Source organism: Triticum aestivum, chromosome 4B (assembly GCF_018294505.1).
Source record: "Triticum aestivum cultivar Chinese Spring chromosome 4B, IWGSC CS RefSeq v2.1, whole genome shotgun sequence".
In the NCBI taxonomy this organism is placed as follows: domain Eukaryota; kingdom Viridiplantae; phylum Streptophyta; class Magnoliopsida; order Poales; family Poaceae; genus Triticum; species Triticum aestivum.
This window is the reverse complement of record NC_057804.1, coordinates 185,542,801-185,562,637: the sequence shown is the minus strand read 5'-3', so window position 1 is coordinate 185,562,637 and position 19,837 is coordinate 185,542,801. Positions and strand designations below refer to the sequence as shown.

Here is a 19,837-nt window from a genome sequence, read left to right as displayed (position 1 = left end):
AACCTAGGGCGATATGGCACTAGTTTCAGTTCATAAATATAATGTAGGCATGTATTTCATAAATAGTCATACGTGCTTATGGAAAGAACTTGCATGACATCATCTCCCGGGACATCACCAACAATGTCTCCATCGACTCCGATTTGTGTGTTGTCCCCGCCATGGCGTGTACAGCGCCGCCGTCGGTCTGATCAACTGACCATGCGCCTGTCTTCGCCAAGCATGTCCTCGAGCACGTGCCTACCACCTATTGAGCCACAGGTTGCATCGCGTCGTCCCTTCAGATCACTGCGTTGCCGCCCCGAGGTCTTCCCGCCGGTTACCTAGACCCGTGCACCTCTCCCGCGAACGCCCCTTCGGGTTATCCCATCGCGCCCTGCGGTCCACGCCGCCGTCCCGAGATCCTCCCACCGGCTATCCCCGTAGCCTCCGCCTTTGCGTCGCCCCTTAGGGTTGCCGTGCCACAGCACGTGGTCCACGCCGCCTCCTGTCGGGCAGTCACCCCTGGCCAGTGGTTCTCCCCGCGGCTGCCCCGACCCACGAGCCACCGCTACACCACTGCTTCGGGTCATAGCGCTGCGGAACGCGGTCACTGCCGCCACCCGAGGCCGTCCCCGCGGCATCACCGGCCTGTGCACCGCCGCTGCGCCACCCCTTCGGACCGTAGCACCGCGGCACACGGTCCACGCCGCCCTGAGATCTTTCCGCCGTCGCCCCGACCTTCCTGCCACCGCTGCGTCGCCCCTTCAGGCCGTAGAGCCGCGACCCGCGGTCCACTCCGCCGTCACCGCATGTCAACTTCCCGTGGTATGCACCACACCGCCTCCCTCGACGCGGGAACGCCACCGTCCACATTGGTCTTCGTCCTGCTATCGGGTTCCTCGCCTACTTCGAGCACCCTCGCCGCGCTCCTAACCAAGCCGCCGCCGCTGCCGTCAGGCCGCCACCATCACTCTTCTTCGGTTGACGCCGCTGCTACCCCGTAGCCGCCACCGCCCGTCCACCCCCTTCGTCTTCGTCCAGCACTAGCTCGTCGCCAGCGTCGTCCTCATCTACCCCGACCACTTCTTTTACTCCGACCACCGTTAGTGACATCGACCCCACGCCGATTGGCGCCACAACCATCGTCGAGTCTTCTTCTCTGCTGGCCCTCCGACTCCTCGACATGGCTACAACTCATGCAGGTTCCTCGTCTATGCATGCCCGGTACTGGCAACACCGATGCGTGCCTTCATCAACGATGTGTCCTTGGGCCTGGCAAGCCTGGTCGGCGCTTTGTCAACTTCCTCTTCGTCTATCTATGCATGCACAATGCTGGCAACACCGATGCATGCCTTCGTCCACGACGTGTCCTGGGGTTTGGCAAACCCAGCGCGACGCCTCGTCAACAACGTCTTCTTTCTGGTGCACCACTACTTTGACACCACTGCGCCCATGACGAACTTGGCGCCTCCTTGTGCCCGTGGATCCATGGCGACTTCCTCGAAACCGGCAACCCTGACTCGACATCGACCACGACGTTCTTCGGACGGCTACCTCGACCACGGCTACACCCATGCTCTCGGCTAGCTTGACAAACGGCACAAAGGACTACTGCCTTGCTTGAGCAACCTCGTGTGTTTCCACTCCAGTCACGACTTCCGCGATGCATCGACCGTTACGACTGTGGGGAGGTGTCGGCTTGCCTTCGGATTCTTCTCCAGTCTCACCTTCTGTGTCGTCACCGTTGTGACTGCGAGGGGAAGTTGAGTATAATCACTAGACTGGAAACATATGATAGACTAGGAAAGCATTCTGACTTGTCTTGTACTCCAAGAAGATCATGTACTCCTATATGTATGCCCACGAAGCTCAAGCAATAAACAAATGATTCCACCAATCCCTCTCTATCCCTTCTAACTGGAGGGAGTAGAAATTTTGGGGTACTCATATTATCATGTTGATCTACCATTCATTGATTTAGGTACTTGATGTCTCAAATGTATCTATATTTTTTATTGTTTCATGCTATATTTATATCATTTTGGTGTAGTTTTAGCACCAATTTATATTATTTTTCTAGACTAACATATTAATTCAGTGTCCAATGTCAGTTGTTTTCTACTTTTTTGAACTTGTCATGAAAAACAATTTTATCGGACTCAAGACCATCCAGGAAAAAATCAGCGATAACATGAAGTCCATAAGCTTCCGAGGGAAACCGACATAGGCAAACTTCTTTTTTACATCTTCAACTTCAAACTTTTTCTATGTTTAATACCCACCATTGGAAGTCCCATGCTCAAATTTGGCTGCTTTTTGATTTAGTTTGCTATTTTTAAAGTATTAACTGATTTTTCGGCCATTAAAAGGGGCAAAACACTCTTCGGTTTCAAATAATGTGCAAACAAGCTTGGAAATGGATGAAACTTGGCATGGTGTCTTCATAGGACCCCTGTAGGGCGTGGTAAAAATTTCAGGGCGTTACAGGGAAAATTGGAATCACTTTGTGAACAAACTGAATACTCTCCTGGGAAGTATCAGGTTTAGAACGGATGCCACCGCCTTCCACAAACAAATTTTTTTACGTCATTAATTTCAAACTTTTTATATGTTTACTACACACCATTGGAAGTCTCGTGGTCAAAAGTGAACACTTTTGGGTTGATTTGCTATTTTTAAAGTCTTAAATGATTTTCTAGCCATTAAAAAGGCAAAACGCTCTCCGGTTTCAAATAACGTGCAAATAAGCTCAGAAATTGATGAAACTTGACATGGTGTCTTCGTAGGACCCATATAGAGCATGATGGAAATTTGAGAGCGTTACAGGGAAAACTGGATGCACTTCATGTACAAACTGAACACTCTCCGGTAAAGTATCAGGTTTCGAACAGATACCACCGGCTTCCACAGACAACTCTTTTTTTCATCATTTTAACTTCAGTTTTTTTCTATGTTTAATACTCCCTCCGTCCCAAAATGTAAGGCGCTTTTTAACACTATGATAGTGTCAAAAAGCGTCTTACATTTTGGGACGAAGGGAGTAGTACACACCATTGAAAGTCCCATGCTCAAATCAAGATATGTTTTGAGTTTGTTTGCTATTTCTAAAGCATCAATTGATTTTTCGGCCATTAAAAAGGGCTAAATGCTCTTCAGTTCCAAATAACGTGCAAACAAGTTCGGAAAAGGATGAAACTTGGCATGTTGTCTTCATAGGATCACTGTAGAGTTTGGTAAAAATTTGAGAGCGTTATGAACTTTTTTGATGCACTTCGTGTACAAGCTGAAACACTCTCCGGGGAAGTGTTAGAGTTTCAAAAGGAAACCACCGCGTACCACACATAACTCTATTTTGTTTTACACATTTCAACTTCAAAAAAATTATATATTTAAAACACACCATAAATTTTTAGACTAATCTGAGTTTACTAAATATGTTTTTTCAAGCATTTTTCTGACTTATATATATATCTGTGACGGCCGCTCTAGTGTACCCGCCACTGCTTACTTCTAGTAATTTTTGGAGAAATTGGCGCATGTCACCGAAATATTGTTGTGGCAGACAAACTTTCCGCCCGCCACTGGTGCATGACAAACCAGTGGTGGGTTTGAGTTTGTCGCTCGCCACTGCTGGTTTTATGATCCCATGGGTAAATTTGTAAAAAATTACCAGTGGCAGGTGGTTATTTTTGCCTGCCACTGCTATCCACATAGGAGTGGCCGATGACACTTTTTACCCCCTGCCACTTTTTCAAAATAGCAGTGATGGGCACCTATCCTCGCCCGTCACTAATTTGAAGGAAAAATTTTGTTTTTGCCACTCTAGATTTTGTCAATTTTTCTTATGCCACTCTACATTTTGACATTTCACTTTTGCCACTCTTAGTTTTTGACAATTATCACAATTGCCATTCTATGGTAAAAGCAAAATAATTTTATTTCATTTTTGCCACTCTTAGCTTTTGACAATTATCACAATTGCCACTCTAAATTTTTTGCTTTTGCCACGGGAAGGGCAATTGTGATAATTGTCAAAAACTAAGAGTGGCAAAAGTGAAATGTCAAAATGTAGAGTGGCATAAGGAAAATTGGCAAAATCTAGAGTGACAAAAACAAAATTTTCCCAATTTGAACCCACCTAATTTTTTTTCTTCAGTAGTGGCTATTTGGTCAGCAAGGAGGAAGGCAATACATGAGGATATATTGCAAAGCCCATTATCAACCCATTGTTCATCAATAACTATATTGAAGAAATTAAAGTTGCCGAGAAAATTCACGATCCCTTGAATGTTGTATGGATGACACCTACTTGGGTGTTTCAGCCCTGGTGTATAGAGGCATATCTGACCCAACTCGGCTGAAGCAATTGCATGTCAAGAAGGCCTTTGCTTAGCAAAAGATTTCGTGCAACAGAAGATTCACATTTCCTCGGATTGCAAAGTTATAACTGATGATATCAAGAATGGGGTATGCGATTTCATGCAGCCATCACGATGGAGATCGGGCAGCGGTCTGATCCTTTTGAGAATGTCTTTTTACCCATAAGTGACGTGATAATAATTACGAAGCTCACGACATAGCTAAGTTCACGAGTTCTTTGAGTTTGGGACGCCATGTGTGGCTTGGAATTCGCTTCAATACCGTGTCTATTCCTGTAAACATTTCAGTCGATTAATAAAGCTTAGCGGTGCCACCTCAAAAAAAGTGTATGCGTGCACTGCCCCACCTTTTTCGTTGTCACCCCTCGAGTTAGGGTTTCTATTCCTCACGGTGCCCATTCCCATCTCCTGGCAGGACTAGTTCAAACTGATTAAGGGACGACCTAGTGTCGTTTCCTGGTCTTGGCTAGCTTACTCAGGTTCCCCATGGCCCGGTAGATTGTTCTTCGGGCTAGGATAACCAATGGAGAAGGAAGCGTTTGGATCGGGAGGAGTCTCGAGCGATGTCGAAGCAATAATGAAAGAACTCGTTTCACGGAGGAGGACCAAGATGTTGTAGAGCAGGAGGAAGCACATGTTGGATGACTTCATGCTTCACTTTGAATCAATAAAGTTCACCCTTTATCAAAAAACAACATGTTGGATGGCCATCGTCGGGTTCACACGGCTAAACCCTATAGCCAACCCTGGTACTACAAGAACATGCGGGTGGCCTAGGATCTTGTGCAGGATGTGAAGCCTTGCCCGCTGTCCGACAATCTGTATACGACTCAGTTTTCGCGTTGGGTGATTGGGAGAGTCATTGAAGAGGACCCCTGGACTTTTTGGGGAACATTGTTATTCTTGCACCTTAAGATGGCTTCATTTTTGGGGAGAGTCAAAAAAAAAACGATGGCTTCACCAAACCCTAAAGGATGAAGTTAGATCTGTTAGAGATATGGATTCAAATACATGATCTTCCACATGGGTACACACCATTGCTGAAATCCTTGTAGGGAAAGCGGGGGAATTCGTTTCTGCAGAGCTGTTTCCCAAGATTTCGAGGGCAACTTATTCAAGGTTAGAGTCAAGATTGATGTCAGGAAACCCCTAAAGAAAGTTGCATCTCTTGTTCATAATCCAAGTGCACAAGGAGCATGGTGTTGGCATATAGTAATATAAGTTGATAATCCTTGTCTCTATGAGTTGATCATCGAGCTTGAGTGGTTATCGCGTGTAGCCTGTAGTGAGGAATGATGGTGATTTACACACATAGCACGTGAATTATCAGAGAAGATGCATAATTTTGAGAGTGCCGAGATAATTTTTGAGCGAGGGACCACGAATGGTGAAGCTCATTCCTTACCTAGCTGTATGAGTCAGCTGGTTGGCTTCTTTGGCTTAACCACCCACCTGAGATGGCTTAAATTCCTGTAGCCATAAGAAACATTTAAATGCATGGAACAGGATGAGTTGTCAAAAAAAAAAAACTGATAAGTATGATATGGTAACCCAAAGGTCGAGTTCTTCCTGTAAGTTAGCTTCTGTTCTGGTCGAGTATTTACAGCTTTCCTACCATACTTGAAAACATTACAGTGTGCTCTCAACATTTCGTTCTCCAAGCAAGCTTCTGGGGTCTGGGGGTGCCAAGAACTAGGGCTGACTACATTCTGGCAACATGGATTGACGGATGTTACCCCACATCAAGTTGAGAATGCAGTTAGAAATAGATTTTGCGCATACTGGCTACAAACACCTGGATACTCAAAAGAATGCTTTAGAAATTCTCAGACTGGTTAAGATAGAGTATCATGCCCATTTACCCACGTACTGTATGTATCATGTGGCTCCAAGCCAAAATTTACTGCCAACCATAACAATGGTGGCTTCTATTCTCTCACTCTCCCCTTTTTATCTTTGCTTCCTTATTTGCTTATTATTCCAAAGTAGGTAAGTGGATAAAGATTCTGTTATGACCGGCATATACTACAGCCCAGGCAGTTAGGGCCTGGCCCAGTTAGCTTATCGTTATTAGGGGCTTAGCCCAGTTATCGTATTTGGAGATTATATAAACTCATGTAAGGACTCGTTTGAAGTGAAGCAGAAGCAATCATATTTGCTCGGCTTCCTGAAGTGAGCCGGGAGACCTAACCCTAGCCGCCGCGTCCTGCTCCCTCCCTCTGTCTCGCACACGTGACGACGGCGCCCCAACGCCGGCGACCTCGCCTTCCTCCTCGCCAAGCCCCCTTCCACCCCTACAACCTACGAGCTAGACCTGGTAGGATCCCACAGGATCCCACAGATCCTATCAATCTGGTATCAGGTGTTTCAGGCTCGATCATGGCCGTGCCACCGCCCACCCTCTCCCTCCCGCCGCCGATCGCCTCTTTGTCGCCGATGACCACCGCGGCCAGCACGCCGTCCCTGACCGGGCCGGTCTCCTCCGCCGCCTCGACGCCACCCGCGCCTGCCCCCGCCCCCGCCGTGCTCACCCCGGAGGAGACAACGGCGGCGCTCCGGGACCTGACTCAGGCGGTCCAGGGCATCCGCACCTTCCTCGCGGGGCACTATGGGCTGCAGCCGCCCGCCCCCGTCACCACCATCACGGGGCCGCAACAGCTCCCGTGGCAGCCGCCACCACCGGCGACCTCCGTCGCATCCATCATGCCGTTGCCGCAGCAGCAGCAGCCGTCGCCGCCACCGGCGATCTTGGGACCGGGCCTTCCGTCGACGGCGCCCGGGGTGCCCATCCACCAGGTCCGTTTCCCCCCGTCGCCATCTCCGCTACCGGCCTTGCTCGCCGGGTCCATCGAGCCGGTCTACACGATGGCCTCAGGACAGCCGCACGTGCTATCACCGTCGGCACCGCTCCTGACCATGCAGTTCGGCGGGTCCTCGGGTGCCGTGGGTCCCTAAGATGGTGTGGACGGCCCCTTTTCCATGGCGGTACTCTGCAGCCTACACACTCGGCGCCGTCGCCCTCGCTGTTCCGCGCGGATGACACAAACCCGCCCGTCGTCCACGCCTAGCCACCGCCGAGATTCTCCAAGCTGGAGTTCGCGACCTACGACGGCACCGTCGACCCCCTGAATTGGCTCAACCAATGTGACCAATTTTTCAGGGGGCAGCGCACTCTCGTGTCCGACCGCACCTGGATCGCCTCCTATCATCTACGAGGCGCCGCCTAGACGTGGTATTACGCCCTCGGGCAGGAAGAGGGCGGCATGCCACCATGGGAGCGTTTCCGCAATCTGTGCCTCTTGCGCTTCGGTCCGCCTATACGCGGGAGCCATCTGGCGGAGCTTGGGCGCCTTCGTTCCTCACCATAGTGCAAGACTTCGCCGACCGCTTCCAGGCACTGGCGTGCCACGCCCCCGGCGTTTCGGCTTGTCAGCGGGCTGAGCTCTTTGCGGGCAGCCTACCGGACCACATCCGCATCGACGTGGAGATGCGCGAGCCACAGGACCTCCAGACGGCCATGTACTACGCCCGCGCTTTCGAGCGCCGCGCAGTGGCCATCCAGCAGGCGTCACCGCCCCGGGCCGCTGGGCCGCCACCCTGGCCGGAAGTTCCCGCGCAGGGTCGGCCTGCTCAGGCTTCCGCGGCGCCCCTCGCCGCGACCGCGGCGTGCCCGTTCCGCCGGCTCACCCTGGCCGAGCAACTCGAGCGTCGCCGCCAAGGGTTGTGCTTCAACTGCGACGAGCCCTACGTGCCCGACCACGTCTGCCCGCGACTCTTCTACCTGGAGGTTGCGGACTACATTGAAGAGGACACCACCGCCGCTGGGCTCGGCGACCTGCCCGCCGCAGCTGACGCGGAGGTGTTTGGCGCCCGTTGATCACCTCGAGGAGTTCCGCAAGCGCTTCCCCGCCTTCCAGCTCGAGGACGAGCTGTTTGTGCAGGCGGGGAGAGATGTTATGACCGGCATATACTACAACCCAGGCAGTTAGGGGCCTGGCCCAGTTATCTTATCGTTATTAGGGGCTTAGCCCAGTTATCGTATTTGTAGATTATATAAACTCATGTAAGGACTCATTTGAAGTTAAGCAGAAGCAATCATATTTGCTCGGTTTCCTAAAGGGAGCAGGGAGACCTAACCCTAGCCGCCGCGTCCTGCTCCCTCCCTCTCTCTCGCACACGTGACGACGGCGCCCCAGCGCCGGCGACCTCGCCAAGCCCCCTTCCACCCCTACAACCTACCAGCTAGACCTGGTAGGATACCACAGATCCTATCAGATTCACTCTGGCATGCCAATTGATATTTGTAGCAGGCATCCTCGCACTATCTGGTTAATCGCATGTCTTCAGGTTTCATTCGGAGTATTTATCATAAGAGTGTCCCAGTTTATACCTAAAACTCTATAGCAAAAAGAAAATGCTGAGAAAATACAAAAGTATCTTACAGCAACCAAATGGAAATTTCAGAATTTATACCAGGATTGTATGCTGAGTACTAGTTATTTAGTTCGCCAAATCTATACTTAGAAGAAAAGAAGGCATGTTATACTAAGGAATAATACAAACATAAGGTGCTTTTTAGCCCCATATTCCAGTTCCAGATGGGCTTCGCTACAAGAATACAGGGTTGTATTTTTCTAGTTCCTGAAACCATTCTATCATGAGATGGGGAAACAAGAAACAAACAGAGTACGTCGGATGATTTAAGGGCGGTAGAGAAAGGGGTTTATCGTCAGTACCTTCTCAAACCAAGTAGTACAAATTATTTCTGAAAAGACTGCAGACCTACGAGATGAGTGCTGCAACTCTCCTGAGTCCTGACATGATACATGCTATTATAGAAACCACGGTTAGTAAATCAAAAGCACATATCATTCACCTAGCAATAAAAACAGGTCAACTTGGGTGTGGCGCCAAATAAAATGACCATTTGTTATTTCAGCAGTTACTATTAACATGAAAATGAGCCTGATATAATCTCAACTTCACCTGACAAGCTAGAAGGATATTCACTCCACACAAACTTCTCTCTGAATCAGCTTACAGACACATCCCAAAACAAATGACTATGACTGCTAGGATCGAAATGTATACAAAAATAGTGGAATATCACTTGAGAGTTGATATAATGAAGCTTCTCTGTCCTTACAGCAATACAATTATCAAGAGATATACTACCTCCATCCCATATTAATTGACACTCAAACGGATGTATCTAGCACTGAAAGTCTGAAATACGTCGAGATACATCCGTTTGAGCGTCAATTAATATGGGACGGACGGAGTACATACTAATCTTGTAGGTCAACAGAAATGAAGCAATTCTGGCAGTAGTTAATTTGCTTGGTTGCATTATGGATTCCAGACATGAAGAGGAACGGATTTTTCATTCAAGTCAGATGAACTCAACACCATAATCAATTCATGAGGTCAGTTACACCATGGCAAGCTCAGTCGAAACCAAACTTGGGTTCTCCTGTTGTAGAGCGTACATCTTGTCGGTCATTCCTTCCTTCCGATAAGCTTCCAACAAGATGGAGTATGTGATGGCATCTGGTTCACACTGCATATGCTTCATGTGCCTGAAGACCCTCTCCATTTCCATCAGATCCTCCGCTTTCGCACATGCCGCAAGAACAGAGTTGTGAAAAGATGTATTTGCCGGTACATCGAGCCTCTCAGCAAGCTTTACCATGCCTACCACCTTGTGGAAAAGGGCTGCGTTGCTAAACCCATTTATGAGACAGCAGAAGGTCTTTGTATCCGGCTTCATCCCCTCTGAGCGCATCTGGTTAAATGTGTCCTCCATGTTTTTTGCATCACCTGCCTCAGCAAATGCCTCGATCACGTTGTTGTACGTAGCTGTCGTCCATGGAAACGCTAGCCTGCGCATGTATTCCATCACCGCAGACATCTTGTCATACATCCGCTTCTTCCCGTAAGCACCAATGAGAATGTTGAACGTCCGAGTCTCCGGCTCGATCCCATAACCTCGGAATTTCTCGTACCACTTCTCCATCAGCTCAACCTGGCCACTGTTCCCAAACAGGCTTAGGATAATGTTCATGGTCCAGACATCCGGTTTACTATTTGCACTTTCAAGCATCGCCGAGAGTAGCTTCTCCATATCGTCCAGCCTTCCTGCCCTGCAGTAGCCACTGAGAACAATGTTCTGCGTGACCGTGTTTGGTGCCACGGAGCGCTCGGCCATCTCTTTGTACATAGCATCGACGAGGTCGAACCTTGAGGCGTCGACGAAGGCCTTGATGAGGATGCTATAGGTGTAGACATCAGGCTGGCACAGCGGGGCGGCTTTCATGTATTCGAGAAGCTTGAGTGCCTCGTCTAGGACGCCATTCCGGCAGTAGGCCCCGATCAAGGCCGTGTAAAGCTCAGGAGTTGGCCGGCATCCTTGCTGTTGCATCTCGGTGAAAAGGTGCTGTGCTAGAGAAGGCTGGCCTGATCTCCCCAGCAACAGGAGGAGTTTCATGTAGGTGCCCTCTTTGGGATAGTAGAAGGGTTGCTCCTTCAGCATCTCAAAGACCTACACATATCCATTCATTTTTTTGGAAATCAAATCAATTAATTCCTAAAATGGTGCGATGCAAAGTAAAAGGAAAATTTCAAATTTGTAAGGAAAATTTGATTGGTATAGCTGGTTGGTGACTGTATTACCTGAAGCGCCTCTCGCCAGTTCTTGGCGGCGATGCGGTCGGCGAGGGCTTCGGTGACGGTGCAGGCCCAGGCCTTGGCATCGGCGCGCGCGTCGAGCCTCTTCTGGACGTTCTTGATAGGGGTGCGAGCGCGGCCCCTCCTCCCGGACTGGGATTGGGACTCGGCCGCCGCCGGGAACTCCCCCGCCCTCCAGTGCCTCTGCCGCCCTCTCCCCTCCGGGTCTTCCCCCGCCTTCCAGTGCCTCTGGCGCCCTCTCCCTTCCGGGTCTTCCCCCTTGGACGGTGGAGGTGGGGGCGGGCGCTCCGTGGTCCGGGGTCTCCGGCGCTGCTGCGTGCCGGAGGAGGGGGAGGTGGTGGGAAATGGGAACTCGCCGGCCTTCCAGTGGCGGCGGCGAGTATTAGTGTCGGAGGTGTCAGCGGCGGCGGTGACCAGGCGGGGCCGGAAGGTGGCGTTGGTGGCGCCGGCTAGCGCCATGGAGGTGGAGTTGGCAGGCAATGCGGAGGCGAACACGATGAGAAGAAGGTAAGATAGAGCTAGTGAAGATAATTCCAAAAGAGACTAGTGACAAAAAAAGAAATTCGAATTCCTCATTTATTCTGAATCCAAGCAGTCTAGTGGCAAATGGATCCTTTCTAGTATTTGTACTCCCTCCGTTCCAAATTACTTGTCGCACGTATGAATATATATAGATGTATTTTACTTCTAGATACATCCATTTTAGCGACGAGTAATTTGAAACGGAGGGAGTAGATAAAAACACGTTTCTTTGAAAATAAACATTTTATTTCTAAATCCTGAAAGACTTGTGACAGATAAACACCTGTCTTTGCAGGTACTGTACTACATTCACCCGGGTTTATTAGTCCCCTCGTATTTTGGGTCAAATTTTTAGATTTAACTAGCAAAATACTCCTAATTTATATGCAACGAAAATGATATCATTTGGATACTTCTTTCAAATAGGAATCTACCAATGTAATTTTGTAGCATATAACTTACATTTTGCTAATCAAATCTAAGGTTAAAGTTTAACACAAAATACGAAAGGGACTAATAAACCAAAACGGAGGTACTAGTAATCATTTCATCTCTGAAACAACCACGGAATCATTTTAACTTCAGAAGGATAGCCATCCTTATTGGTCACAAACAATGATCAAAGTCAAATGACAAGAATTCTTCCTTTACTTGATACATCACTCTCTATTCTAAGGATAAACTTTTTCAGATTCAGACATCAGAAACACACACTGACAACCACCCACGAGACATTTTTTTTTCTCTTTCTTTGCTTTATACTCTTGGTGTGTACAATATGATAGTAGAGATAAGAGAAGTCTGTAGCTCATACCAGCAACCACACCAGCTGAGAGCCTTCCAGACCGTTTTACAAGCTACTAGTACTGTACATCCTTGAGCCGTCATACACACCACTGTACATTCCATTCCATGTATCAACAAATGCAAAAATCCCCGCTCCGAGGGGTGAAAAATAAAAATCGATCAATCTGTTACGTATTCAGAAGAATTCTCCACCATGTTGTTCCGCACGCAGGTATCTCTCTATCTTTACATCTCCAGAAGATGGCTTTACTTCTCTTCTTTACCTCATTTGGACGAAAATGGACGAGTCTTTGACCGAGGGGGCCTCTCCTCATGCTCAGGGGCATCACTCTTCTCGATGCTGTTCTTGCCCCTCAATGGCACGGTTTCAGTATTCTCAGATATCCGGTTCTGTCGTGGTCTTCTTTCCTGCAAATCCAGTCACTTGCATGTTCAACTTTTGTGATGATGCATATGTAGGCAATAAGCATCAAAGTCAAGCTAAACAATCCTCTCTAAGCCAAATGGAGTCGACAGAACAGGCATATAGGATAACCAAATAAGATGGCAAGTATACTCTACTGTGCAGTGACCAATTGATCATACAATGGATGAAAGTAGCAGGAAAATGAATGATTTCCAGGTAAACCAATAATCATATGTGAATGGTATTCTTTTGTGAATCAAACCTCTTGAGGTATGGTTTCGCTGGAATCCAACATCCGGACGACCTGATCCATCCTTGGTCTCTTCTCCGCATTCAGGTCGATACACCGCAGAGCTGTCAAAAGGGCACGTTTGAGCTCCTTTGTCGACGGTCTTCTCTCAAGGTGTGGATCCACCACTTCGTCAGAACGTCTGTTGGCGACCATCAATTTAAGCCAATCGACTAGGTTTACCTACACGTGAATAGCAATAGCAGTGTGTAAGAGAAGAGATGAAGACAACAATTAGGGATCTCAAACATAACAGAAGAAGATTTTGCAAGTATTACCTCACTTGGGGGGCGATCATAGTCAATTGGATCTCTACCTGTAATAACTTCCAATAAAAGAACCCCAAAGCTGTAGACATCACTCTTCTCATTCAAAAGCCCACTGTTAGCATACTCGGGCGCAACATAGCTGCACAATAAGAATAGAATTGTTAGAGTACGTAATGGGCCTAATGGGCCCATTAGTCTTAGGGTTAATTAGAGATAAGGGTCGCTTGCTTAGGGGTCAAGTAAGTCTTGCTTGGGAGTCAAGTAAACCTCTCTATATAAAGAGAGGAGATGTGTCAATCTAATCAAGCAAGAATTAAGAAGGAAATCCCTTCCCTCTTGCCCGGCCGTGGGCAAAAAGGCCCCCGGCCGGCCCTCTCGCGCCCTCCTTCTAGGAGCGCCATAACAATTTGGTATCAGCTAGCTTCGGTTCGATCATGTCTTCACCGCCGCCAAGCCTGTCTCTTCCGCTGTCTGTCACCTTGTCGCCTCCGGCGACCACCACGACCGTCGCCCCGCTCCTGCCCGCGCCGGGATCCTCTGTCGCGCCCGCCCCCGCCGTCCTCACCAGGGAGGTGTCCGTGGTGCTGCGGGACCTAACCCAGACGGTCCAGGAGATCCACCTGTTCTTGGCCGGGTCCTACGGGCCGCACCCGGTGCGCCGCCCATCGCCACCCCCGCGCCGCCGTGGCAGCCGCCGCACCAAGCTGCCTTCGCCGCGCTCGCCAGGCCGCTGCAGCTGCCATCCATCGCCACCACCGCCCAGCCCTGGCTGCAGTGGCAGCCGCCGCTCCTGGCGGCCTCCGCCGCGCCCGGCGCTCCGACGCAGCAGCCGTTGCCGCTGCCCGGCGTGACAGCGCAGCAGCCGCTGCAGCCACCGCCGGTCAGCTCCGCCGCCCAGTATGGATGCCCTACGACGGGAGTGCGACGACCTCGTTCCCATCAGCGCCGCCGCCATCCCAGGGCGTCCACATCCAGCAGATCAAGTCCCTGTCGTCGCCGTCACCGCTTCCGTCTTGGATCCCTACCCGCCACGTGTCGGCGGCGGTGAGGCTGCAGGCTGCTGCGCGCGGCCTCCTAGCGCGTCGGCGTGTGCGGGAGATGCGTGGTCTGCAGCTGCCGCTCCTCCAAGTTGCCCTTCGCTGCGCAAAGGACCTCGATCTCGTCCGCTGCGTCGGGGATCTTGGGCATGCGGTTTCCCCCACGGGCGGCTGGCACATTGTTTTCCCCGCGGGCAGCGACCTCAAAGTCTGCAACATCGGCGGTTGGGGGGGCACACCCCTCCTCGTCATTCTCAATCGCAAGCCCTCCACTCTTTCCTATGCGGTGCAGACCAACAGCCGTCCGGCGGGGAGAAGGCAGGGTGTCACCGACAGGAGCGCACTGCGTAGCACCACTGCTTTTCGCCGCCGACCACCGCGAGGGCGCCTCTGCTGGTCACTCTTGCGACCACTTCCAGGTGGCCATACACATGCACTCCTTTGGTCCAAGTGGTGTCCATGGGATCCAGGTGGCTGTACACATGCACGTCCGACGTGCGGATGGTGTCCACTTTTTGTTAAAGGGTCCAAAATAAGTCCATTTTAGGTTGAGAATAATAAAACAAGCCGAGATGTAAAAGGCTTGTTTTTAGGTGTTAGGTTTGTGTTGCGTCGAGTCATGGTTATAAGTTGGTTAGGCTGCAGCTCGAGGACAAGTTGCATGTCCAGGTGGGGTGTAGTGTTAGAGTACGTAATGGGCCTAATGGGCCCATTAGTCTTAGGGTTAATTAGAGATAAGGGTCGCTTGCTTAGGGGTCAAGTAAGTCTTGCTTGGGAGTCAAGTAAACCTCTCTATATAAAGAGAGGAGATGTATCAATCTAATCAAGCAAGAATTAAGAAGGAAATCCCTTCCCTCTTGTCCGGCCGTGGGCAAAAAGGCCCCCGGCCGGCCCTCTCGCGCCCTCCTTCTAGCAGCGCCATAACAAGAATAGTTATTGAGTGAAACTAATTGTTAGCATCCACAACTTATCTCTCGAATTATGATGGACAAATTTTGGAGGAAATGAAAAGAGAAACTGACTCATATATTCCATGGCATGAAAAACTTACCCAAAGGTACCCATAACTCGAGTAGCAATATGACTTTTACCAGCACCAAGCATCTTGGCCAAACCAAAGTCAGATATTTTGGCATTAAACTCATCGTCGATCAAGATATTGCTGGCCTTGATGTCACGATGCACAACCTTTGGTTCAAGTGCCTCATGTAAATATGCAAGGCTGCAGGCAAATGTGGAGTCTGTATCAAATTGATGTTTCGAAGAGCGCCAAGGCTATAGGTAAAATTAAGAACTATATCTAATGACCGAACAGAACAGCACCATGTTATTCAAAAAAAAAGAAGAGCGCCAGTTACTTGCAACGACAAAAAGAAGCACTAGTTATAGCCATTGTGATACAGTACCGACAAGGACTGGCTAAAAATTTGTGTAATCTCAACCTTTACTGTAATCATATTTCAGGTCTGATCCAAATCCAAACTTGTTTCTGTTCACAACAGTATATACAATAATTTCTAGTGGCTAACAACTTGGTACGATAGTTAAACCCAGATGCCGTTACGACTGAAACATGTGCCAATGTGCATCAATCAGAATGATCATTTGTTAGCTCTTGCACACTATCGCGTGATGAACATAATTTTGGAAGTACAGAGATCCTAAGAAGAAGGGGAGCCTTGGCGCAGTGGTAAAGCTGCTGCCTTGTGACCATGAGGTCACGGGTTCAAGTCCTGGAAACAGCCTCTTGCAGAAATGTAGGGAAAGGCTGCGTACAATAGACCCAAAGAGGTCGGACCCTTCCCCAGACCCTGCGCAAGCGGGAGCTACATGCACTGGGGCTGCCCTCCACAGAGATCCTAAGAAAAGAATGAGTTTAATGAAGGAGCTACTCACGCCTTTGCAGTCCCCAGAAGAACTTTCATGCGAGCTAACCAAGTGAGAGAGCTGTACTGGGACAATTCTCCGTGGAGCCAGCTTTCAAGATTCCCGTTGTTAACAAACTCGTATACAAGCATCCTGGTTATGCAAACACATCAAGCAATTCATGTTATGACTTTCTTGTTTATTTGATGCTAAAACAATAGAAACATAACAGACCATGCTTTAGAGAAAAAATGGAAGAAGAAAAAACAATGAAGACATATTCTGACCTCTGGGTACCCTCAACACAATATCCCAAAAGCCGGACCAAATTCTTGTGGCGAACATTACCAATTGCCTCAACTTCCACTCTGAATTCCCGCTCAGCCTGCCCTCTGCACAAAGTCAAGCAATTCTTGTATGAGCAGAAAGGGGGTGACACAATAAACTTTCCAGCCAAAAAGTCAACACAATAAACTCATAGACAACCATTTTGTCACCGAAATATCGTAATAGGAAAACTCACAAATTGTTAAGGATTTTCTTGACAGCGACTGGGGTGCCATTTGATAATCTGCCACGATACACAACACCATATCCGCCCTCACCAATTACGTTGTCCTTTGCAAAATGGTCGGTTGCAACATCTAGATCTCTGAGAGTGAACCAATGGCCCCATCCAAGGTAAGAAAACTCAGGTAGTCCGTCCAACGGCGCAGAATCGGCAGTAGCATGTACAGAAGGCTGTTCACAGACAGAAACAGATTGAATTCCATCACAGCCATCAGTGTGAACTAAAGAACCTGAAAGATTGTTCTCTTCTCTATGCCTCGAATTGTCCTCCTGCGCCGATTGAACAGCATCTTTATCCGTTGATTCAACAGGCCCATTCTCAATGGCGAGTAGAAGCCCATCATGTACAACATAATCATTGGGTGAAAATTGGTCAGCCACCCTGACTTCTGTGATGTCTTTGAATGCAGAAGGTATCTGGGTCATGGGAAGCTCCTTGAATGCCCTTCGTGACCGTCTGATCCAGGTCTGGATGGTAAGGCATATCACAAGGATAAGAAGAATACCCAGGAGGGATGCTCCAACAGCGATCCCAATCACAACCCAAAGTTTAAGCCCAAAGACGATTGTTTTCTCATGAAGTGATTCCGTGAGCGTGGAGTTTGATGACATGTTGTGATCATCAAGCACCTGCATTCAAAGGATAAGAAGGTGTTAGTCACAGATGCAAAGAAACACTTGCCTATATTAACTTGATTTTGCCTGGTCTGTGGACACTTAATATCATCCGTTTCAAACTGTTTGCAGCTTTCCCACGGAGATAATAAACCTGCCCTAATATAAAAGAAATGGTGGAACTGTTTGCTGATTTGGGAATTAATGAGAAAGCTACATTGCAACCACCAAGCTGAAGACCACGCAAAGGTGGCGTGTCCCGCGTGCATTTAGACGGGAGGCAAACGCAAATTAAGTTTGCGCACGAATGTAGCTTCAGACCAGTATTACTTATGCAGAAAGAACAACACAGTGACATGTGGCCAAGATCAACAGAAGCGGACTGACGTGCCAACCACCATTCCCATACCTCCTAGAGCTTACTGGCTGTTGAGAATTAAGTACGTCCAATCCAAGAGCTACGGGCTTAAACAAGGAAAGCGGTATGAAGACACGAGGCCGATGCGTTTCACACTAGAGTAGAGAAATAAGTAGAAATTGAACATCAGGCCAACCCGCCCTTCGATTATGTATATACCACATATAGATGTAGCATCTCCCCACAGAAACAGAAAATTGGGCACGGTTGAGGGAACCGACAACGCAGCTAGCCGCACGCAAGCTAAGCAAAGCTAGAACAGAAGGGGCGCAAGATTACTACGTGCCTTAAGCTAGCATCCTAAATGCCAAAGTTAACTAAACTTATAAATCTGATGAAGAGCAACCTGGAGAGAAGAATGAAATAAAAAGTGTTTGTAGCCTGAAATCTGGGCGGCGAAATCGAATCAGCGCAAGCATTGGGGGTAATGGCGGAGGGAGGGAAAAGAGGAGCTCGGGGATGAGTGAGATCCAGTTATTAGCCGGCACGCTCGCATTCCGAGAAGAGGGGGTGAAGGGGAATTGGATGGATGGATGGATAGGGTACCTGGGATCCAGCGCAGCAGCGGGAGGAGGAAGAGGACGAAGCAATTGCAGTGTGGGGAGGGAATGTATGGGAAAGGAAGGAAGGAAGGAAGGAAGGGGATTTGGAGATGGAATTGGAAGGTGGTGGCGGCAGGAGAAGGGGAGTTGTCAGCGTGGTTGGTAGTGGACTGGCGAGGAGAGAGAGAGAGAGAGAGAGAGAGAGAGAGAGGAGTCCGTCAGTCGGTCGGGGCGGACGGGAGTGACGCGGAAGAAAGCACCCCAGCCAAGCGAAGTCAGTGGTGAACGCAAAGTAAAGCACACGCACACGCTCCACCCTTCCTTCTTCACACCTCAAAGGAACGCCTCCCTCTAGTGCTCCAACCAATAAACTGGAATTAATAATTTTTTGTAAGAGCAACTCCAATGGGGCGACCCATTTCGTCGGGTCATCCGGACAAAAAAGTTGGCCCAACGGGGTGACCCAAACGGACAAGGCGTCCGCCCGCTGTCCGCTTACTGTCCATCCCCGACCCAAACTGAACGCAAATATGCGACGAAATGCGTCCGCGACGGACAAAAGCGAGCGCTTCCGTCGTCCGCTCCCCATCCGTTGGTGCCCTCTCGTGTCCGCCCTGGCCCCACAAATCAGCGACCTGCACTTTCCCCTTTTCTTCTCTCTCTCGGTCAGAAGAGATGGAATCCAAGGCGCCGGCGTGGGCCTCGTCAACGGGCGGGCGGCGCGGCGAGACCCGGGGAACTGCAGATCTCGTCCATGGGGATGGGCCCGTGGAAGGTCTCGTCGTTGAAGGTGCCGGTGGCCTTGAAGCGGGGCGCATGGTCAGGTCCCCTCCCCGCGAGGCCACCTGCGCAGGCCGCCGCGGACCTCGCCGACGAGGCACCTGCGCAGGCCGTCGTCGTGCTCACCGACAAGGCCCCTGCGCAGGAGCATGACGGGGCCGGGAGACCCGAGGAACTACAGATCTCGCCCTGGAGCATGACGGAGTTTCGGCCATGGCCGCTCCCGACGCGGCGGGCATCGTTGCCGTGGCCGTGCGCGGTCCGCTTGGCTGGCCCGAGTGCTCCTTCGACCTCAAGCTTGCGCGCAGAGTCGAACCCGGCCATGGCCGCGCGGTGGTGCAGGCCGTCGGCGCGGACGGCGCGATGCAGCAGCAAGCCGCCCTGAGCAACTCCGAGCTTGCGCGCGGAGTCGGCTGTGCTGCAGGGCGTGGGTGCCGGCTGCGTAGCGGCGGCGACGAGCTCGGAGCTGGGCGCAGCGAGCGGGTGTTGGGCGCGGCGAGCAGGGGGCATGTGCGGCGAGCGGGGGGCTGGGCGCGGCGAGCAAGGGGCAGGCGCGATGAGCGGGGGGACGGGGCGAGTAAAGCTGCGTCTCCTAGCCGGCAACCTTGCGTGTCCGCTTTTTGTCTTAGCGTTGGGTTCATCCACCGGCAGCTCATGTCCGCCTCACG

At 50.1% G+C, this 19,837-nt stretch overlaps 2 protein-coding genes across 3 annotated transcripts; both read right to left on the bottom strand.

Moving 5' to 3' along the window:
* Positions 1 to 9,409: 9,409 nt before the first annotated feature.
* LOC123091725 (pentatricopeptide repeat-containing protein At3g06430, chloroplastic) lies at positions 9,410 to 11,573 on the bottom strand. The gene is made up of 2 exons (XM_044513335.1): positions 11,034 to 11,573; positions 9,410 to 10,902 (listed from the first exon to the last, which is right to left on the bottom strand). The coding sequence occupies exons 1-2, from the start codon at positions 11,505 to 11,507 to the stop codon at positions 9,793 to 9,795; spliced, it is 1,584 nt and encodes a 527-aa protein (XP_044369270.1). The 5' UTR covers positions 11,508 to 11,573; the 3' UTR covers positions 9,410 to 9,792.
* Positions 11,574 to 12,284: 711 nt separating this feature from the next.
* On the bottom strand, positions 12,285 to 18,649 carry LOC123091726 (probable receptor-like protein kinase At5g18500). Of its 2 annotated transcripts, none has more exons than XM_044513336.1 (8): positions 18,394 to 18,649; positions 16,768 to 17,444; positions 16,532 to 16,636; positions 16,275 to 16,397; positions 15,430 to 15,600; positions 13,351 to 13,480; positions 13,046 to 13,255; positions 12,285 to 12,785 (listed from the first exon to the last, which is right to left on the bottom strand). In XM_044513336.1, the coding sequence occupies exons 2-8, from the start codon at positions 17,424 to 17,426 to the stop codon at positions 12,642 to 12,644; spliced, it is 1,542 nt and encodes a 513-aa protein (XP_044369271.1). In that variant the 5' UTR covers positions 17,427 to 17,444; positions 18,394 to 18,649; the 3' UTR covers positions 12,285 to 12,641. The 2 variants fall into 2 exon arrangements, with proteins under 2 accessions (XP_044369271.1, XP_044369272.1); XM_044513337.1 differs by lacking the exon at positions 18,394 to 18,649 and adding an exon at positions 18,194 to 18,381.
* Positions 18,650 to 19,837: the final 1,188 nt, after the last annotated feature.